The following is a 22969-nucleotide window of genomic DNA, read 5'->3' on the forward strand; positions in this document are numbered from 1 at the left end:
CAGGGCGCGCCCGGGGATTTTCCGCGACCCGAAAGCTCTAACCTAGCACGAGTCCACACAGTAGATCGCGGGATCCACGAAAGACTCACAGACTTAGACGCGTGGCTTATAGTTCAGAACAGCCAATCACGATGAAGCGAGCGGCCGAGGGGCGGGTCTGTCTCCGGCCGGCCCCAGTGATTGGCCAGCGGCCGTGCCGCCATGCCACGTGATTCCCATGCCGCCCGCCTTGCAGGGTTCCTTCCGTACCTTTCCTCCGGTGGCTGTGGCCGGCTGCCGCCTCCTCGGGGCCGGGCCATGGGCGGGACGGTTGCCAGGGTATTAAAGGGAGGCTCGCCGGCGGCCGGTCTGCCTGTACCCGTGCGCCGGCAAACCCGCAGCCCGGTCTTGCGGGAGGACGCGCCGCGGGAGCCTGTGTACGGCGGCCCGGAGCGTTAAGGTGAGGCGGGAGGCGGGAGGAGAGCGCCGCGGTCCCCAGGGCGTCTGCAGCCGAGACAAAACCAGGCAGGTGCTAACCTGGGCAGACCTGCAGTGGCCCAGTGCTAGCCCGGCCGCCTCGGACCTGATGTGTCCGGGCTGGACTAGGCGCTATCTCCACGTTCTCCTAGTTAGATGCAAAGTGCAGAAATCCGTTTACACTTAACTAGAGTTTGGATTCTTTCAGTAGTTAGGTGAATGGATACTTAAAATGACTGAGCAAGTCCCTGGCAGAGCTAGTAAGTGAACCCCACCTCTCCCCAATGCTGCGTCCTTTTCTCTCACAAATTGGAGTTCACTGGGATGTAAGCATTCAGATCAAGTTCCCTTTTTGGCACTATACTACTGCTATTTTTCCTCTTTGCTCTAGGGCTCTTTTGACTGTAGTGGTGCTGGGAATTGAACGAAAGTCCTCCCCCCAAGTATTCTTTGGAATTACAGTCCTAACTCTAACCGTACGATTTTTTTTTTTAATGAGACATCTAGAACTAGTATGATCTACTGTGTTGGATATAGAAGAAATTCTTGTTTATGAAATTTAAACCAGTAAAAAAGTGTAGGGTCGTTTAGGACTGTCAAGGATTACAAGAGACAGAGCCTAATATCAGTTATGTACTGCATAACCACATCTCTCTCATGGTCTATTCTGAGATCTTCATTTATGTGAGGTATTTGGTAATCTCTCCATTTTACAGGTCAGAAATTAGTGCCTAGTGGATTTCACACAGTACCACCAAGCTGTTGAATAGTAGCTGGGATCTGAGTGGCTATTGATCCTGCTTATTGATTTGCTGTCTTCCCAGGCTCACTAGCTCAGCCTCAGCAGGAATATAGAGCCTTCTGTTTCCTGTGATTTGCAGGGGCAGGCCCAAGAATCTGCATTTTTATCTGAAATCTGCAGAAAATCCTCGGATAGTACTGTGATGTGCTGCCTCCTAGAGGAGAAGCTAGAAATGAACATAGCTGGGGCTTTGGAGATCTCCAAATTGTAGGAGATAACTTTTTGGATAAGTTTTAAAAGAAGACACTATAAGCTCTGAGTGAGCAAAACCCTAAGTAGATGCTTAACAAACTAGTGTTTTGATGTGGGCTTGGTTTTGGTGTCTGTGGAAAGAGGTGCATGGACTTGGTGAGTTAGATTGAGAATAAAGGAAATAATTCTCCCCTTCCTCCCCCTGCAAAGCTCTTAAACTATCATTCGTCCACTTTACGAATACTTGTAAAGCACTTAATAGGTGTTATTCAAGCAACTTGAGGTTACAGCTTAAACAAAATAAGTGTAGGAGCCAGAAAGATGGCGCAGTGCTTTAGAGAATATACTGCCCCAGCAGGGGTCTTGAGTGAGGTTCCCAGGACCCACGGTGGATGCCCAACAACCACCTGTGACTGGTGAGGTTCTCATACCGTCTTCTGGACAAGAAGGGCACCTGTAGGGCCGGGCGGTGGTGGCGTACGCCTGTAATCCCAGCACTTGGGAGGCAGAGGCAGGCGGATTTCTGAGTTCGAGGCCAGCCTGGTCTACAGAGTGAGTTCCAGGACAGCACAGGCTACACAGAGAAACCCTGTCTCAAAAAACCCAAATCCAAAAAAAGAAAAAGAAAAAAAAAGAAGGGCACCTGTGCACATGCATGTGCACACGTTCACATATATACATAATTCAAGTGAATCTTTTAAAAGTGAGTATATAATAGGAATGGTAAAAGGCCGTAGGGGAAACAGTAAGCCAGAGAGAAGGGCAGACGCCCCCTTGAGGCAGACATAGAGATGGCAGGGGTGCTATTTTACATACTATGTTTAGTAAGGAGCTGATTGATGAGGTGACATTTGAGGAAAATAAAAAGAACAAGTTGTGAATATAATTGGAGAAGGACATTCCAGCTAGACGAAACAAACAGACAAAAAATGATGGAGGAAGCCAGAGTACCAGCTTATAACACAGATATAACTTTTATATTGTTGTTCCTAATAGAAAATGAAAAAATATTTTAGTGGCGTGTGCATATGTTATATAACATAAATGGAGGGCGTGTAATAGTTGACCGTGACCACTTCTAGTGTCATGGGAGAGGGAGACAGGACGGTCTGAGGAGCTCACTGGCCGGCCAGCCTAGCTAAAACTGGGAGCTTTGGGCTCAGTGAGAGACCCTGTTACAGAAAATACAGTGGTGGGTCATCAGAGTGGTTTAGTGGATAAAGGAATGACCCATAAGTGTGGTTTCTGAGCTCAGTCCCCAGAACTCACAGAAAGGTAGAAGGAAGTGGAGAGAGAACTGACTTCGCAAAGTTGTCCAAACGTTCATGTGCCTGCACACAGGACCACACATGTACACATACACTAATTATTTTTTAATTAAAAAGGCATGTACACTAGCATGCGTATATACACACAACTATAAATTTATCTTAATTCTTAATTAAAATTATATCATAATTATATCTTTCCTCCCTTTGATTTCTTCCCTTCAGACCTTCCTATGCCTTCCTCCCTTCTCAAATGTTTGCCTTCTTTTTCTTTGTTACCATTACATTTATCTACAGATGAATAAATATATAAACTCAGTGTGCTAATGTAAATATAGTGTGCTGAGTCTGTTTAGTGTTACCTGTCTTTGTTTGATTTCAGGGCTGACCATTTAGTATTGGATAATACATTTGGAGGCTTATCCCTGGGGAAGACTGATTCACCCATGCTGTCAGCATTCCTCAGTTGCCTGTGGTTCTTTGTCTAGGGGTGGGGACCCAGTGAGAGTTCCTCCTTCCGTGTCTGTTAGTGTCATCCTTGTTCAGGTCTCATTGAGGCAGCCTCGCTGTTGAGGTACCATTTCTGTAATGCACTCACAGCCGATTTCCTAGTCCCCTGGCCCTCTTTCTGTCCCACCCCCTCCACGATATCCCCTGGGCCTCAGGTGCAGGCGCGGTGTTGTGGATGTGTCTGCTGGAACTCAACACCCCACAGTCAGTTGTTCTCTGCCTTTTGACCTACTGTGGTTTTTCTGTAATTGCATCCATCTGCTGCAGAGAGAAGTGTCTTTGATAGGGGGTGAAAGCTACACCTATCTGTGGGCGTAAGACGATATCTAGGATGCAGTTAGGAATCATGCTGGATTAGTCGACAGTAAGTCCTTCTCTGAGACTGATGAGTTCACTAGCCCTAAGTAGTTGTCTAGTTTTACAGTATTGGGCATAAATTCCTGCTGTCAGCTGGCCTTATGTCCAATTAGACAGCTGTTGGCTACTCACAAAAGCCCTTACGGTGTCTTGCTGTGCTGATCATTGTGGTGGTTCCCAGGTATCCCAGCAGGGTGGGACTGTTGGTTTTTCCCTTCTTTGGAAGCTTGAGTGGTTCCATGGAAGGTAGTCCTTAGGGAGGGTGCTTTCGGGTCTGATCAAGCTAGCATCCTCTGGGTCCCATGTCTGAAGTGCACATCAATAGAAACTTACCTCCAAGGGCAACAGCAGTAGCCTATATTGTTTTGGGTGACTCTTGGACCCCTGACTTAGTTAGAGTTTTATTGCTGTGAAGAGACACCATGACCAGGGCAACACTTATAAAGGAAGACATTTCATCTACAGTTGGCTTATAGTTTCTGAGGTCCCCCCATGATGACATGGGGGAAACATGGTGTGCAGGCAGACATGGTCCTGGAGAAGCTGAGATCTTGATCCACAGGCAGCAGAAGGAGACTGTGTACCACACTGGGCAAAGCTTGAACATAGGAGACCTCAAAGCCTGCCCCCAGAGTGACACATGTCCTCCAACAAGCCACACTTCCTAATAATGCCACACTCCTTATGGGCCAAGCTTTTAAACACATGAGTCTGTCGGGCCATTCCTAGTCAAACCACCACACTGACTGACAACTTAAACCTATATCCTGCTATTCCCTTCTCTAGGGCTCTACCCCCTTCTCCTAGAGTCCTCTTTGACATTACAGGCTTCTATGGTTACTCCAGGTTATATATATATTCACACATGAAGATCTGGGGCTAGACACAACAGGTAAGAGAGAATATGTGGCATTCTGGGTCTGGGTTACCTCCTTCAATGTAATATTTTCTCATTCCATCCATTTACCTGAAATTATCATAATTTCATTGTCTTTACAGATGAATAGTATTCCACTGTTTATATGTATCATAGTTCTAGTGTCCATTAATCTGTTGAAAGAAATTGAGATATTTTCCATTCCCTAACTATTGTGAATAGAGTAGCAATGAATATAACTGGAAAATAAGTTCTCCCTGAGGGCTAGCTTTCATAATACCAGAAGATGCCCTGCAAGGTGCCAAAGGAGGGAAGCAACCAGTAGTCTTGCCCAGGCTAGACCCAGCTCAGTCCTCCAGGTCAGCAGCTGTGTAATAGGGTGTTGAATCCTTCAGGTGTATGCCAAGGAGTGGCCTAGCTGGGTAGGTTTACTCTTAGCTTTTAAAGAATTCTCCACACTGATGCTCAGAGTGACTGGATCTGTTTGCAACCCCACCAGTAGATTCCTTTCCCCAAAGCCTTTCCAGCATTTGTTGTAAGTTATTTGTTAATGGTAGCCATTCTGACTGGGGTAACAATCAATCTCAAAAGTTGTTTTGGTTTGCATTTTCCTCACTGCTGAGGGTGATGAGCATGATGTAGATAGTTCTTAAACATCTCTTTTCTTTTCTTTTCTTTTCTTTTCTTTTCTTTTCTTTTCTTTTCTTTTCTTTTCTTTTCTTTTCTTTTCTTTTCTTTTCTTTTCTTTTCTCTTCTTTCTTTTTTTAGAACTCTGTTTAGACTCCCAAGCCCATGTTTTTTTAAAATGGGTTGTTTGTTTTGTTTTGTTTTTGACTCTGTTTTTTTGTTTTGTTTTGTTGTAGTTATTTATATGCTCTGGGTCTTACCTCTTGTTGTGGTTTGAATATGCTTGGCCCAGGAAGTAGCATCATTAGGAGGTGTGGCCTTGTTGGAGGAAGTGTGCCACTTGGAGGGTGGCCTTTGAGACCCTTCTTCTGGCAGCCTGGAAGTCAGTCTGCTCCTGGATTCCTTTGGGTGAAGATGTAGAACTCTCAGCTCCTCCAGCGCCATGCTGGCCTTGTCACAGACGTACTTTTTGCTATGATGATACTAGACTGACCTTTAGAAGCTGTAAGTCAGCCTCAATGAAATGTTGTCCTTTGTAAGAGCCGCCTTGGTGTCTGTTCACAGCAATGGGAACTCTACCTGAGACACCCCTGTCACATACATAGCTGGAGATCCTCTCCCATTCCATGGCTTCCTGTGTCTCCGGTTGTTTCTTTAGGTGTGTAGAAAGCTTTCTAACATTATAAAGACCCACTTGACAGTTATTGGCCTTAATCCTTGGGCAAATGCAATCCTATTCAGAACGTCCTTTGCTACACACATAGCTGTAGGATACTGTCTGTGCTTTCTTCTACGAGTTTCAGCATTACAGGCTTCATATTGGGGTCTTCAGTCCATTTGGACTTAGGTTTTGTGCAAGGCGATAGATACGGGTCTGATCTCATTCTTCTGCATGTGGACATTCAGTTTCCTATTTCTATTTCCACACCATTTTGAAAGATGCTGTCTTCAAGGTGTATCTTCTGTAGGGCACATGCTTAGTATGTTCGAGGCCCTGGGTTCAAGCCCCAACACTCCACTTGCTCACCTCCCAAAGAAATAGATGGAGATGTCAGGAAAAGGTACGGAGACTGAAGGCTGCAACCCAGCACCAGCTGCTTAGTGTTCATGACATGGGCGCATGGGGGAAAGACAATAGAGGCCGTGGGCTTTGCACCTAGAGGGAGACTATACCAGTGTTTCTGTTTAGTGGTAGAGAAAGCCTTCATGGGATTCTGAGACATGCCCAAAAACCTGTGTGTTTTCCAATAGTCTTAGGTGACCTCCAAAGGGGTCAAGACCCCCAGGTTGAGAACCGCTGGACTAGATGCCTACTGGAACTTGATGGAAGGACCAGAGTGCAGAGATGATGGTGGTAAATCACTATGTAGCTGTTCCTGCCCTTCTTTGTTCCTGGACAAGTAGGAAAGTAGATATTGATTAGTGTGGCCATAAATAGCAGATACAGGTCACATGTCATGATATATATATATCAAATAAGATGTGTGTGTGTGTGTGTGTGTGTGTGTGTGTTTATTTGTTTGTTTCATGTAGCCCTGGCCTCAAACTTAATGTATAGGTTGAGGAGAACACTAAACTGTTGGTCCCCCTACTCCTACCTCCCAAGTGTTGAGATTATAGATGTGTATTATACGAGTTATATACAATGTATTTATTTAGCAGCTGCTGAAAGACCAAGAAATGGGAATCTTTCCAGGACAATCCCTGTAAAGGGGCACTGTAGGCAGATCTGCCCAGTTAGTAACCTGACAATTGTGACACAGCTTACTGGAGTCACGGCTGTCTCAAAGCATTTTCCATTGACATTGGATATGAGAGGTTCTGGGGACCTGAAATCTTTCCATTGAGAGTTTGCTAATCCAGACTTTACAGCACATAGAGTGGATGAAGAAATTCAGAATTGCTCTGTTGCATTAGACATCGTTCTCCAAGAATATTTTCCTCTCCACAAGTCTTGCTGTGTTCAGAGACTCTGGGTGTCATTTGCAACAGGCTAGAGTGTACGAGGAACCTCAAGGCAGTTGGTGTACACATGAGCATACTCTTACAGCCATGCGCAGCAGGTTTGCCGGACACAGGCTGGCTTCTGTGCCCGGATTCTACCAAGTATACCTTGCCAAAAAGAGCTGTAAAGAAGCGCCTCGCATCTGTTGTCAAATTCCAGTGTTTTGAGTCATCATAAAATCGACCTCATAATATTTGAGGTTAATGAAATAATTGGATTTGTTTTGTCTGGGTGGCTGATTTGAGATTTTAGACCTGACCTGAAATAGTGACAGCAAACAGGCCTATGCAGAATATAAGTAATCAATGTGGAGACATACAGGTGCCACGGTGACATGAGTGTCTGAGTCTTGGGTCTAAGGAAAAGGCTTTACTTCAGTTTTCTGGGCCCTGGGTCTTTGTGTTGTATGGAATCATCCAGGATCTGATTATCAGCATGTGGGCAGCGCTGTAATGCCAGAGTTGCAGGTCTGGGTGCAGTGAATGAGCTCAGACTTCGTGGCTTTTATACTTTGAGGGAAAAAAGTAAAAACCTGTTATATACGAGAGGGAAACAGCCAACCGTGTAGAAGGTAAGTCTTAAGCTGTGTCATGAGACTAGGCATGCACACTCATGGGTCTCAGCCGCTGTGACTTGCCTTAGCTCTTCTCCTTGCTCCTCCCCAGTGGCTTCCTTTGCAGGTGCCTTCGGCTGTTGGGTCAGCATTGTAGATCCCCACTCAGCCACACACTCAAGGGACTGCAGCTCTGTAGTGTCTTTTTTTATTTTAAACAAGAAATGACAGCTATAAGAATTTAATTATCGAGTCTAAAAGAGATGGCCTAGCAGACAGGACTACTGGCTGCTCTTCCAAAGGACTAAATTCAATTCCCATCACTCACATAATGACTCACAAGCTTCTGTAATTACAATTCCAGAGCATCCAATGCTCTCTTCTGGACTCCACAGCCACTGACTGCAAATAATGCACAGACATGCACGCAGGCGAAGCACACATATACATGAAATAAACTAAAAATCAAGCTGAGCATGGTGGTGCATTCACACCTTAAATGCCAGCACTTGGTGGAGGCAGAGGGCAAGTGGCTCTCTGTGAATTTGAAGTCAACTGGATCTACATAATTAAGAGACTAGCCAAGGCTACAGCGTGATTAGTGTGGACTTTTGAATTTTTTTATTTCCAAGATTGGTATATTTAAAGTCAAACACTGTACCTAATAGTTCTTTTTTAAAGAAAGCTTGAGGGATAAGGGGTGAGTGCACAGGCTGTCTCACTCCCGTGCATGTGGACACACACTGATCTCAGGTAATACATTCAGAGTCTCTATTTTTGAAGGATTCTTTTTTTATTGTGCATTCTAGACGTAAAGTTACTGCTTTAAAGACATCATCTTCTGGCCTCCATCAGTTCCAGGACATGTGCTGTAGTTCCTGTCTTTGTTCCTCTATGAGTGATTCGTGTCTGCCTTCAGAGGCACCCCCTGAGTAACAGCGATTGGTAAGTGGTGGTGATGGTTGGGGAGTTGCATCTCTGCCTGTCCTTCTGGGTACTCTCAAGATTCTTGGACCTCTACTGCCTGATCTCTGTGTTGGTATTCTGTCTAAGCTCCACCCCACACCTACCTGGCAATAGCCAGGTATGCCCCACCCCAGAGATCTGGCCCACTATAAAAGGGGCTACTTGCCCCTCCTCTCCCTCTTTGCTCTCCGCTCTCCCACATACTCTCACCTTTCTGCCCCTTGAGCTCTCCCCCTCCCCCTGTCCACTTGGTCATGGCCGGCCTCCACTTTTCTTCTCTCTCTCTCTCTCTCTCTCTCTCTCTCTCTCTCTCTCTCTCTCTCTCTCTCTCTCCCATTAACTCCCATCCCCTACTCTGAATAAACTCTATTCTATACTATGCCTGTGTGTGTGTGTGGTCCCTCAGGGGGCAGAGGTGCCCAGGCAAGGGCCTGCCTGGGCATTCCCTTCCCCACGCCGCTGTGCCACACTCCCTTAACCCCCCATCCTCCTCTTTTTAAGCCCTCTCATTTGGTGCTGAGACTTCGGATGAGAAACACCATGGGTTTTGCTTAAGCCCTTTCACTCTGTATTCTTCTTTGGGGATATTAATTCTGTTTAAATACTTGATATGCCACATACCAAACTCCCGGCTGTTCCATTACAGTCAACATTTGTTGTTGTTGTTGTTGTTGTTGTTGTTGTTGTTGTTGAATCGTTTTACATTTGGCTAATTTCTTTTAGCTGTGTGTTGGGTCCACTGAGTCTTTCTTTCTGTCAAATTTACTGATGAGCCTATCAAAGGAATTCCCTGTTTCTATTGTCTCTCTCACTTTTAGCACTAAGGTTTGTTTCATTCTTAGTTTACTTTTTCAGACTTTTTTTTTAAATGCACTTTTATTTCCTTAGAGCCATAAAGATGAAGTTTAAGTCTGATTATTATTAGTTACAGTGTTTCAGTATTTCTCTTTTTTATCTTAGGTTTGGAAAAACCTCCTGACCAAAGACTGCTCCAGACAGGAAGTAACTCAGGCAGGCTCAGGAGAGCAGGAAGTGAGAAGACAGATGCTAAGTTAAAGACCAGCCCACTAACCTGATTGAGTTGCTCAGGGTCAGTTGTCTTCTAGATCTGGCTTTTCCCCTAAAGACCATCAAAATAATTATTTACTTTTCTCTTGTTCAACCTAAATAATGGGTAACTTTTACATCCTGAGTTCGTGAATAGGATATAGGACTCTTGGATTGTTAATACCTTGATAATGATAGGTCTATAAAACCTGACAAAGGTTCTTTTTTTCTGTTAATTCACACTTCCTGAGTTCTCTGTTTTGCCTCTATTTGGCCATAGTCACAATGTACTTGTTCTTTGATTGAACATTTCTGTAAACCTGCTAACGTTCTGTAAATCTCAGTGATACACTTGGTGGTGATCACATTGGTGGACAAAAAGGCATCCCTTTCCTGCAGGAGCTGCAGAGGCTCCTGCCTGTGTGCACAGGCACAGAATGCCACAGGACGCAGGGAGCACTGATCCATTCGGGGTAAGGGGATTGATTGGTGCTGTGTAGTAATGGTAGCATTTCAGCTGGATTTTACAAAATGAAGCCTTGATAGAGAGATGGCCATGCTAGGCCAAGCTTAAATTGTAACAAAAGTCACTGGACAATTTACTCTGCTCCTTGAGGAGTCTGGTTGTTGTTGTTGGGTTTTTTTGTTGTTTTATCTTGTTGTGAGACCTTTTGTTGTGTTTTTGTTGTTATTGTTCTGCTCTGTTCTGTTCTAGTGCTGGGTAGGTAAGTCCTTTGGTACTGGATGAGTAGTTTCAGAGCCAGAGACGTAGGGCTTCATGTTTATCTTCCAAGTGGAAGTTCTGTGCAACTTTACTTCTCTGCTTGGCCTATGGAGACCATTGGCAGCATATAGAAAAGACAAAGACTGCCTCACCTCATGCCTTAGCCCTGGCTGTGCTAGAATTCGCTCTGGAGACCAGACTGACCTGCAACCCACAGAGATCCACCTGCCTCTGCCTCCCGAGTGCACCACAATCGTCTGGCCCTCATACTCACACTCACTCTCTCTCTCTCTCTCTCTCTCTCTCTCTCTCTCTCTCTCTCTGTTTTTTTTTTTTCTTTTAGAAAAATCTTCAGGGGATCTGGGTGGATACACAGGAGAATCCTTAGTGGTTACTGTCTTTCTTTCTTGAGAAGTTCTGTACCAACTCATGATTTATTTTGACTTTATAGTCTATACAGTCTTTATAATTTATAGTCTACTTCTGACCTTTCTCCCTAACCTCTCTCAGGCCAGGGCCAATGAGCCTCACTTAAGGAGTAGATAAGCAGGTTACCTATCCCCAGTTTGGGCATAGTAGTCCATCCTTTTAATTCCACTACAAATGAAGTAGAGGCTAGCTTGATCTGCATGGCAAGTTCCAGTTCAGCCAATGTTAAGAAAAAGCCTACCCCCAAATGGAATTCTTTAACCTCACCAATGACAAGTAATACTGCTAATATATGGGAGCCCTGAGAACTATTTTAAAACTTAACATATATTTTTTTTCCTCTGGGGTAGGAAGTAAACCACCTGTCTCCTGAAATGTCTTCAGAAAATAAAGAGCAGCATGACCTCTCCCCGAGGGACTTACCTGAGGAAGCCTGCGTTTTCCCCTCTGAGCTCCCCCTGGAGGGCCAAAGAGGATCAAGCACCGACTTGACCCGAGATGGCCGGGGAGCTTTCCGTAGGATCCACTTGGAGCTTCGTGAGAAACCAGATCCTGACGTCAAACAGCTCGTCATCAGAAAGATCCAGAAGAGTTGCCAGTGTAGCGCAACCAAAGTCAGAAGTGGGATTTTTGATTTCCTTCCTGTTTTGCGGTGGCTCCCAAAATATGATCTGAAGAAAAACATTTTAGGTGATGTGATGTCTGGTCTGATTGTGGGCATACTGTTGGTGCCCCAGTCCATCGCTTACTCCCTGCTGGCTGGCCAGGAGCCTATCTATGGCCTGTATACATCATTTTTTGCCAGCATTATTTATTTCCTGTTTGGTACCTCCCGCCATATCTCTGTGGGCATTTTTGGAATTCTGTGCCTTATGATTGGTGAGGTAGTTGACCGAGAACTACATAAAGCCTGCCCTGACATTGCTTCTACATCATCTTCACTAGCAGTGTTTTCAAATGGATGTGTGGCTGTAAACCATACATTAGACGGACTCTGTGACAAAAGCTGTTATGCAATTAAAATTGGCAGCACTGTGACATTCATGGCTGGAGTTTACCAGGTAAGAAATGGTGAACATTTAGGCTGGGCATAGTAGCCCAGCACTCAAGAGGAAGGAGGGCAGGGGCAGGGGAGGAGTTTGTGGCCAGCCTGATTTCATAGCAAGATCTAGGACTACATAGTGAGAGCCTGAGACTCCAGGGGAAGAAGAAAGAAGGAGGGAAACATAACGGTTGGTTATTTCTGGCAAAAGCAATCATTATATACAAAATCTCTGGTATGTAGGCTGCTGGGGGTTGTAATAAGACTGCCACTGAGTGCTAAGGAGATGAGTGGTAGGACCAAAGCCAAACCATACATTCCACTGTAAAACAGGGCTCTTCTGAGGCTGCCTCTTAAGCAGCAACAGTAAGATTTTATTATTAAAAAAAACAAATCAAAGGTCAGAAAGGGTCCTCAGGCCAACTAGTAGAATTCTTAACTTTGTACTTTGAAAACACTGGGTTTGCTTAAGATTATGTGTGGCTGATTATTGGCAAAATCACCATGAATAGTTAGACAAGAGGGCAGAGGACAGGACAGGGAGTGGGGAAGGGTGAGGAGAAGACCAGATGGCTGACATGATTGCCAGCTCCTGCCTTCCTTAGGAGTAGCTGCTTTACTGAGAGACTTCTGCTAAACTTAATAGTTCCCTCAGATTGATGAAGAGGGTGAGAAAAACTTGAGGACCTCATTTTCCAGTCAAGAGAAATGATTACAAATTAAAACCTCCTTGAATATTCTCTAGAACCCACTAATGTTGTTACGATTATGTCCCTGCCTTTTAGCTTCCAGAAATCAATACCAGCATTAATTAAACCTCTTCTCTATTATAGGCATTTTGAACCAGGAGAGGAAGGGGAAGAATAGCCGGCTTTATTTGGTACTTAGATGAGGTGGGAGAGACAGAAGGAAGGGGCGATGGGTTGTGTTCCTAGAGTACACGTTGACTTCTTAGTGTCTCACCCAGGAGAGGAAGAGGTAACAGGACTGAGGACGTGGGTGGAGAAGGATAGAGTCTAGTTTTTCTACCAGTTAACTTTTACTTTCAGTTGTAACACGATCCATGCCTATAATCTTAGCATTTAGGAGGTGGAAGCAGGAGGATTAGGAGTTTTGAGTCATCTTTGGCAAAGTTCAAATCTATCCTGGGACCATGAGACTTTAACTACAGAAGTTAAAAACCTTCAATTTAATGGTAATAATTTTTAATTTGGAAAAAATGTTTTCTGAAGTAGAAGAATTTCTCCAATTTGAATTTGTTTGCTTTTTGTTGGCTGGCTGTTTTGCTTGAGGATTTTTTGTTGTTGTTGTTCTTTGTGGGTTTTTTGAGACAAGCTGTCTTTGTGTAGCCCTGACTGTCCTGGAACTTGCTGTAGACCAGACTAGCCTTGAACTCAGATCCACCAGTCTCCACAACTAGGATTAAAGGTGTGTGTCACCACTGCCTGGCTCCAATTTGAGTTTGTATACATTTGTTTGGAACCTTGAAAACAATTCTTTTTGGAAGCAATCTGAATGGTGTCCCAGTTTTAAATTATTGTATAAGGTAGAACTCCCAAGTCTTGCTGTAGTTGGGCTAATGTGTTTGATTACAGGAAGCTTCCTTGAATAGAGCCATGGAGACTGTAATACATGATTGCATTTCTCTTAGCTCTGACACTCTGTGGTACTCTGATAGTTTGTGGCCAGGCAAGGAAGGCTGAGGTAGTACGAAGCTGAGGAACTCGTCCCCATTTCTGGCTAATGCTTGCATCTGCTCCCTTCCAGGTAGCGATGGGCTTCTTTCAAGTGGGCTTTGTCTCTGTCTACCTCTCAGATGCCTTGCTGAGTGGGTTTGTCACTGGTGCCTCCTTCACCATCCTCACATCTCAGGCCAAGTACCTCCTTGGGCTAAGCCTTCCTCGGAGCAATGGCGTAGGCTCTGTCATTACTACCTGGATCCACATCTTCAGAAACATCCATAAGACCAACATCTGTGACCTCATCACCAGCCTTTTGTGTTTCCTGGTCCTTGTGCCAACCAAAGAACTCAATGAACACTTCAAGGCCAAGCTCAAGGCTCCAATTCCAGTCGAGCTCATTGTCGTTGTGGCAGCCACTCTGGCTTCTCATTTTGGAAAACTACATGAGACTTACAAGTCCAGTATTGCTGGACACATTCCCACTGGGTTTATGCCACCCAAAGCACCAGACTGGAGCCTCATTCCTAATGTGGCTGTAGATGCCATAGCTATTTCTATCATTGGTTTTGCCATCACTGTATCACTTTCTGAGATGTTTGCCAAGAAACATGGCTACACAGTCAAAGCAAACCAAGAAATGTATGCCATTGGCTTTTGCAATATCATACCTTCCTTCTTCCACTGCATAACCACTAGTGCCGCTCTTGCAAAGACATTGGTGAAGGAGTCAACAGGCTGCCAGACGCAGGTGTCGGCTATAGTGACAGCCCTGGTTCTTCTGTTGGTCCTTCTGGTAATAGCTCCTTTATTCTATTCCCTTCAAAAATGTGTCCTTGGCGTGATCACTATTGTAAATCTCCGGGGCGCACTTCTCAAATTTAGAGACCTGCCAAAGATGTGGAGGCTCAGCAGAATGGACACAGTTATCTGGTTTGTGACTATGCTGTCCTCTGCTCTGTTAAGCACTGAAATAGGCCTGCTTGTTGGGGTTTGTTTTTCAATGTTTTGTGTGATCCTCCGTACTCAGAAGCCAAAGAATTCACTGCTTGGTTTGGAAGAAGAATCCGAAACCTTTGAGTCCATTTCCACTTACAAGAACCTTCGGAGTAAGTCAGGCATCAAGGTTTTCCGCTTCATAGCCCCTCTCTACTACATAAACAAAGAGTGCTTTAAATCAGCTTTGTACAAGAAAACGCTTAACCCAGTCCTGGTAAAGGCAGCTTGGAAAAAGGCGGCAAAGAGAAAACTCAAAGAGGAAACAGTGACTTTTCGCGGGGACCCGGATGAAGTTTCAATGCAGCTTTCCCATGATCCCTTGGAAGTGCACACCATTGTGATCGACTGTAGCGCAATACAGTTCTTAGATACAGCAGGGATCCACACACTGAAAGAAGTTCGCCGGGATTATGAAGCCATTGGTATCCAGGTTCTACTGGCTCAATGCAACCCTTCTGTGAGGGATTCCTTAGCCAGAGGAGAATATTGCAAAAAGGAGGAAGAAAGTCTTCTCTTCTACAGTTTGTCCGAAGCGGTAGCTTTTGCAGAAGACTCTCAGAATCAGAAAGGAGTGTGTGTTGTCAATGGTCTGAGTCTTTCTGGTGACTGAGAAGGTTAATCTGAGTCTTTGTGGTGACTGGGAAAGTTAATAAAAGGAAGAATAGTGTCCTGCCTGTTTCAATGTGCAACGCTTTCTACTGAAAGGAGAAAGCCATGCACACTTGAAACAGTTCTCATTTGAAGCTAGCCTTTTGATAGTCTCGTGCAGTAGAGCTTTTGGTTGGGTAGAATCAAAAAGAAGTGAATGTTGTGGCTTCCTGCTTTCATGCAGATAGTATTCTTGGGGTACAGTGTAAACGGAATGGAACTGTAAAGCAGCCCCCCAACTTAATCGCCTTACTTTAGGAACTATGTATCTGAACTCTGTCCTCCAGGATGCAGAGGGAGGAAAAGCTGGGGTTTGCTACATATACTGGATCCTTTGCATGGCTCTGGAGGGGAAGAAAGGAGGTGGCATTGCTGGGACAGAGGCTGGCAAAGCGGGGCCCTGAGGAGACGAGTTCTGGCCCTGCTGCTGTGTCTGTTTGGGTTTTGATCCTCAGACAGCAGTAAGAGCTCTTGATGATAGTTGGAAATCACCATCTTTCCTTTCCTTCATGCAAGAACTCTGCCATAGTCTCGTAAGAGGATCTGATCCTCACAGCCGGCCTGATACTGTTGTATAGAACCCGTGTTGTAAACGGCTGATGTGTTAGTCAACCCTTTTTATTTAGAATAAGTAGGTAAGGAAAGAGTTCAAAACCAGAAAGGCAATGGAAGCCTTTGTGTTTCCTCAACTCTGTCTCTGTCTTTAAGAACAGACTCGTCTACTGTTACAGACTTGTCTACTCGTCTACAGATCTCACCTTTGATCTATTCCTGTGCTTCCCCGGGGAATCTTTGCTCAGTTGGCATTTCTGAACACCCATGGCAGTGTCATCAGGGAAAGAAGAATATTGGCTCAGTGTTCTTAGAACACTGTGAACGGGCTTGTGGTGCACATTCAAGAAGAGATCGCAAAAAAGAATAAATGAGAGTTCCCCTTAAGAAATGCCACCATCCACCACTGAGGCGTCTTAGCAAGGACCTGCTGGGGTTGGCAGTCTTTCTTTGTAGAAGTGACTGTGGATGAGTACAGAGGTGATGGGGTGCTTCCAAAAGGACATCCACCATTACTTTGCAGATGTGAAAGCAGTGTTGGTGCTTACTGTCACGCACCCTGTTGGTATATGATAAATATTGATGTCAGTGGTCACTTTTAATGCAGGACTTCGAACCTTCACAGAGCCCTAGATTTACTGGTGTGTCATTCTCAGTAGCTTGCTGCAGGTTATGAGTTGAGTAGTTTCTTCAGAAAAGGACTTCGACAGGTAAGAAAAGTTCTCCCAAGTGCAGAATAGAGGACTCACATGAGATTAAAACATTTAGCCAAGTTATTAAGGTAACAGTTTCTGAAGTGTAAAATCATTTTTAGCCTCTTCTTACATGCGAAACAATTTAAAATATTTACGGGAAGCACTCTGTAACGAACCTACTGAGGTGGAGTGCTTTCAGACATTTTACACGTGCATACTCCAGGAACTGCCTGTTCTCCCGTGGCAGAGTGCTCCTGTTTGCATATGTGGGTTTCCATGATTCCAGCCAAAGCTTCAGACAGGAATGAGGATCTCTGGTGATTACGTTGATAAACTCCACATAGCCATGGATTTTGACATCCCTCTGGACTCTGTCCTAGAGTTCCAGAAATGTCGGCCTCTGCTTGCTTGCTCTTTTATCTCCTTAGCTTTATGAATAATTGAAAGATCACACTATCCTAGTCATTTCTGAAAATCTCCCTTGCCCTTTCCTCAGGCCATGTTGGAATTAAGACTGTTAGAGATGTCAATACTCAGGGAAGACTAGTAGGTACATGTTCAGTGCGGGCGGGAGAGGTGGTCCGCAGTCGGGAGCACTTGCTACTCTTGCAGAGGACCAAAGTTCAGTTCCCAGCACCCACATGGCAGCTCACAGCCACCTGCCACTTTAGCTCCAGGTTCTCTAACCCTCTTCTGACCTCCATGACACGCACACACATTTTTTTTAAAGCACATGTTTAAGATTACTGTATAATCCATTCAACACCAGCATAGAAAAAGAATTTGAGTTCAGTGTTTGGCCAGTATCTGCCCTTTGACATCTAAGTTCATAGCGTGGATCTACTAGGGTCTGAGACTTTACATATGCATTAGCAAATTCTCGAGTTATGTTCTGATTTGTGTTTGTTCCACCAAAGCAAACAGGATTCTACTTTTGAGTAACCATTTTTAAAACACGATTGCACTAGAGTCTGCTGCTGCCTTTCTCTTTCGGTTGATCTCTTTCTAAATCGAACATTAAACTTGATTTTGATTGCTAATATTTGAAGGAATCAAATTTAGCACCAAAGCCTAATTTACCACCAGCACCAGAAATAACAAGCCATTTTCACTTCCTTTTGATGCTTTAAACATATTTGTAAAAGTTATTTCGCTCACTCCGAACATTAGAGTATAAAATATTTCCTGATGGTTTACAGAGAAGTAGAACCCTGAACACTGTTAAATGACTCTCATTTGAAATACAGAGTGTACATGTGTCTGTGTATATTTTATGACAAGGTCTTATGTAGCATAGACTGGCCTCGAACATGCTAAGTAGCCCAGGGTGATTGTGAACTGTCGGTCCCCAGCTTCTACCTCCAGGGCTGGAGTTAACAGGTCCTAGGGATGGAGTAAGCTGGTGTGTATACAGACCTGCTATGAAAAGAACACAGTTCAGGGGAGTCAAAGGTTAGATCACCAAGATCTGTAATGACAGCAAGGCAGAGCTGGCTGGATCCAGATCATGGTAAAGCCCACAGTACGATGAGGGGTCAGGAGCATGCCTCTAAGGGCAACGTTAGACATAGGTTCTCTTTCTGGACAGGGAGAGTCGCAAGTTCACCAGAGCTCCAAAGAACTAAGAAGTTTACATGCTCAAGTTGTAGCCAGCACCTAGGTGGGCCTACTCAGGAGTGCTGTCCTCCCTGTGAGCTGTGCAGCTGTAGTGCAGTATCTCAGATAGAATGAGACTGGCAGGTATCTAGTTAGTTCTAAGCAGGGTCAGTGAGACAGGTATGATTTATATAAAGTTTTCAGCACAGTGGATGGTGAACTTGGAGACTGCATGGAGGTGATAGGTGAGTTCAGTAGACTAATGCTTCTGGCTACATTGAAGCAAAAACAGATCCTCTACAGGGATGTTCCTGGCAGTTTGACATTTAAGAACGTGTTGCCAGGATTAACTCCAATCTGCAAAGTACAGAAAGGAGTAGGTTTGGGGACTAATGCCTCTTCATTTACAGAGATGGCTTGAGCTCTGTGATCCCCCCACTACCACCCACCTCCATTAGTGTCCTCGATTCCGCATTTTCAAGGAGGTGCTGTAGGGATAGCCGAAGGCTCTCTGCATGGCAGTAAACCCTTCTGCATAGCCCCAATGTCTGGGAGCCTGGTGTCCCGGGGACTTAGAAGTGCCTGCTGGAGAGTACTTGAGCTGAGGGCAGATGGAGGACTGAGAGAGGCAAGTGCACTCTGGAATATGCAGGCAAGACTGACTCTAGAAAAGTGGAGTTCTCCAGGTGAAAAGCTGTACATTCTGCCTAATTGTTGTTGTTGTTGTTCTTCTGTGTTCTTCTTGGACTCTTAATTCTGGTGGTATTTTAATTTGAACTCTGTGAGGCACTTGGAGGCTGAGGAAGGAAGATTGAGTCTTCGAGGCCAGCCTGAGGTAGTTGGTGAGACCTTGCCAAAAGAAGAGAAAAGAAAACTAGCTAGCTGCTGGAGATGGAGACCCATTTGTCCTCCAACTCTATATATAAGGATTCAGTAAATTATGGATCATAGTACATTTCGGTGCTAAGTTTAAGCATGGAAATTATAATGGAACAGGACAAAACAGTGCACCAGCTGGCTTGTTAGAGGCTATTTCATAAAGTAAAATTCAATTTGTGTTAAAAGTAAATTTTTAAGATTTTTTTTTTAAAATAGTAACTTGGAAATAGAGGCTTTAGATGTAGAAGGGGTTGCTTTTAATAAGGTAATTTTTTTATCATGGTAAGAACTATTTTTTTACCAAAGGTATTTTGTAATTTTAAAGTAAATATGCTAAGTACAATTAAAAACTCAAATAAACATGCTAGTATATTTTTGAGTATGTATTTTGTACCCTATGACTTAGTTTAAAATAAGAGAGTATTGATGTCTGCAGAGTAAGAATGAGAGTGACAGAGGCTGTTACTGGAGACACTGGATTCCAAGTCTGCCATAGCTGCTGGGTCACAAGGGCTTTAATCTGAGACTTGAACAGACTTACTCTGGAATAATCCCACACCCTGTACTGCATCCCTAACAAGGAATACGGAACCAAATAGCTGCTCCTCCTCTTCAGTGCAAATCATTTGGGAAATTGGGATCCGAGTCCTGATGCTGCCATGACTTCTGTGCCTTAGTGGTAAGTGTAAGAATTCCCACATAGCCTGGCTTTCCCCTTCATAGTGTTGTGTACAAATGCAGACAGCATAGAGAGGGGTTTAACCGCCACCAACCAGGCCTAATGTCTGTCTGTCTGTCTGTCTGTCTTTCTTTCTTTCTTACTTACTTTCTTTTTCTTTCTTTCTTTTTTTTTCTTTTTTTTTTTCTTTTTTTCTTTTCTTTTTTTTTTTTTTTTTTGGCTTAATCAATGAGCTTTATTGGATATACTTAGAGGACAATGAGGAAGAACTTGTAGACCAGAGCACATGGGACTCATAATCAGAGGTTATCCTGAAACTTGAAACCAGTGTTTGACAGAGATTATGAATACTGGATACTCCAAGCAAATCTGTAGGTATCAGGTTTTTTTTCTTTTTGTTTTTTTGTTTGTTTATTGTTTTGTTTTGAGACAAGGTTTCTTGGTGTAGACCAGGCTGCCCTGGAACTCAGAAATCTGCCTGCCTCTGTCCCTAAAATGATGGAATTAAAGGCATGCATTATCATTGCCAGGCCCTGTAGGCATCTCTATAAGATAAAGAACATCCTATTTTGGTGGCTCAGTGTATCAAATCCTCCTTTGTAAGTATAATTTGAATTTCTTTATGTGATTAAATATAAAGAATTCTGTCAGTACTATTAAACAGTTTGAATTGTGTATTACATACCTTAATTAGGTTTCCTTTTGAATCATTTATTTCAGTTTCAAGGAAAGTGTCCAAAAATACCATATTCTTCTGGCTTCCTTACTTGGTTTTATCTTATGATATTTGAAGGTGAACAACTAAAGCTTCCCTATATTGTCACATTCTCAGAGTATTTCCCCACAGAAATAGTGCACATTATCTAAGATTTGAACATGGCATGAATGTTTTCACAAGTGTTGTATACTTAACAATAATTCTGTAATATAGAGTATTATTTGCATCTGTAAGGTTTCTCACCTATTTGAGTTCTATGATGAATTCTAAGACTGCCTTTGTCTGTAAAGCATTTATCACATTCACTGCATTTATAAGGTTATTCTCTTGTATGGATTCACTGATGATATTGCAGACTAACTTTGTACTTAAAGCATTTGTCACATTACTTGCATTTTTACGGTATCTATTCTATATGAATTCCCTGATGGAATGAAGATTGCATTTGTAGGTAAAGCATTTGTCATGTTCACTGCATCTCTGAGGTTTCTCTCCTGTATGAATTCTCTGATGACTACCAAGACTGCATTTTTGGGTAAAGCATGTGTCACATGCACTGCATTTGTAAGGTTTCTCTCCTGTATGAGTTCTATGATGAATTCTAAGACTGCCTTTGTCAGTAAAGCATTTGTCACATTCAGTGCATTTGTAAGGTTTCTCTACTGTATGAATTCTCTCATGATTACTAAGATGGGATTTGTAGTTAAAGCATTTCACATTCACTACATTTGTAAAGCTTCTTACCATTATTGTTTTGTTTCAGCATCTGTTTATGTTTAGACACAAAGCCCCCATCAAGTTCTGTATGGTTTTCTTTCTTCCCTATATGTATTCCTTGATTTAGATTAGTGATAGAGCACTCATTTAAACACTTTACATAGTCTTTATATTTGGAAATTTCTCTGGTTTTTCCAGTTTTAAGTCTTTTCAGGTTTGGGGATTGAAGTGAGGCATCTCTGTGGTTAGTTTCATAACATGTGCTTTGGGTGGATTCATTAATCATTTTGCTAAGCTCATTACATTTATAAGACTTCTCTAGTATATTCACATACTCGTGGACAATGCATTCTGTGTCTAGATCTAAGACCTTCCCATGTTTTGCACATATGAGATGATTTTCCACAAACGGAAGATTGTTGTAATTCTCCAACATCACATCCATGTACAATGCCTGCTGAGTAGAACTGAGACATTCTCGTTCCTCCAGTGAGGAGTCCAGAGCCACGTCCTTGAAAGTTAACAGACCCCGTCGAGTGTTTACCAGAGAAGCACTCACCTTTTTGTTGTTGTTCTCCCAGTTTGAAATATTGGAACTCTTCTGGATCCTTTGTTAGAGTCTACTTGGCCTTTACCACCCAGGGTTCTTAGTTTAATTTTTAGTTATGGAGATTTGGCTCAGCATACAGACACCCAGATTTGTATTCCTAGTGCTACAATCTCAATATGCCAGGTAAGGCATGGCCACTAGTGTCATGGTGTCAAGAAGATCTGTGGGTAACAGAAGATTTTCTTGTTCTAGATGACCCCAGCTCCTTTGATTTATAGTTACACAGTTTTGTCAGAGCATACAGAGACCTGGCAGGTGACAGGACCAGCTGCTGAATGTCCTAGGAGGCCAGCACAGCAACTGCAGCTTAAGGAAGTTTTCAGGTTCTGGAACTTCTAGGCACTAGTTTCCCAGCATGACTTGCTGACCCCGAGGCAGCCGAGATGCTTGGAGAAGGCTGGAATGGAATCCAGGCCTGATTTCTAGTAGGGATGTATTTTCTAGTAGGCCTTTAAATTCAAGTAAGTGCCTTGATGATTGATCAGTGCTCAACCATCCTTCAGACAAGGATGGGATGTTTCCTGTTGGGGGGAGGGAGTTGTTAATCATTTCCTTTTAGAAGAATATGTATTGCTTATTTTATAAGGTGTATGTGTTTGAGATTTAAGGGTGCCATTTCTTTTGTTAATAAATTGTTATTGTAATAAAATATTATTGTGTAAGTTATTTTAGTGCTGACTAAAACATTTAGATATTGGTGAATTTGATTTAAATATTTTTAACTTTTAGTCTTGGGGTGTTTCGTTTGCATATATGTCTGCGTACCATGTGTACGCAGCACCCACTGAGGCTAAAAAAGGAAATGAAATTCCTTGGAGCTGGACTTACAGTTGTGAGTCACCATGTAGGTGCTGAGCATTGAACCGTGGTCCTCTGGAAGAGCAGCAGTGCTCTTAACCATGGAGCTGGCTCTTCAGCCCCAGTTGCCAGTGCATTTAAAAGTGCCAGCTTCGTGTGGTGACACAGGCCTGCTGGAGACAGGGCTGTCAAGGTAGTCTCAATAAAGAGTATCTCATTCCCTTGTACACAAGCATCAAATGATAGAACTCAACGCTGTCCCTCTGGGGACTCGGTTACTGTTCATGAACACAACAGGAGGGTTAGCCTGCCTCACGACCCCTTAGCTCTCAGTGTTGGACTCCTGTAACATCAGTCAGAAAGCCCAAATCTCTGTGGTTGAGCAAGAAACACCTGTGCTACGTTTTCACATCAGAGAGATGAGAGTACCTCAGGATGACAGAACTTAGTGAAATTCCTAATGGCACACATTTAGACAGTTAGCTGGTTGGTTGTCCGTGTGTGTGTGTGTGTGTGTGTGTGTGTGTGTGTGTGTGTGTGTGTC

General features: G+C 43.6%; 1 protein-coding gene across 2 annotated transcripts; it reads left to right on the forward strand.

Annotated features, from left to right (window-relative positions):
• Window positions 1–230: 230 nt before the first annotated feature.
• Window positions 231–22293, forward strand: Slc26a2 (solute carrier family 26 member 2). 2 transcript variants are annotated; one of them, XM_052155520.1, is made up of 5 exons: window positions 231–439; window positions 8457–8592; window positions 9574–9703; window positions 11164–11874; window positions 13623–22293. In XM_052155520.1, the coding sequence occupies exons 4-5, from the start codon at window positions 11188–11190 to the stop codon at window positions 15141–15143; spliced, it is 2208 nt and encodes a 735-aa protein (XP_052011480.1). In that variant the 5' UTR covers window positions 231–439; window positions 8457–8592; window positions 9574–9703; window positions 11164–11187; the 3' UTR covers window positions 15144–22293. The 2 variants fall into 2 exon arrangements, with proteins under 2 accessions (XP_052011480.1, XP_052011481.1); XM_052155521.1 differs by lacking the exon at window positions 9574–9703.
• Window positions 22294–22969: the final 676 nt, after the last annotated feature.

This window comes from Apodemus sylvaticus, chromosome 13 (assembly GCF_947179515.1).
Source record: "Apodemus sylvaticus chromosome 13, mApoSyl1.1, whole genome shotgun sequence".
Lineage (NCBI taxonomy): Eukaryota > Metazoa > Chordata > Mammalia > Rodentia > Muridae > Apodemus > Apodemus sylvaticus.

What these genes read in the sequence shown, in the direction of transcription:
- Slc26a2 (XM_052155520.1), top strand. Translation starts at nt 11,188, where the DNA reads ATGTCTTCAGAAAATAAAGAGCAGCATGACCTCTCCCCGAGGGACTTA. An exon ending in TCATGGCTGGAGTTTACCAG is followed by an intron (nt 11,875 to 13,622) that starts GTAAGAAATGGT and finishes GCTCCCTTCCAG; the next exon opens with GTAGCGATGGGCTTCTTTCA.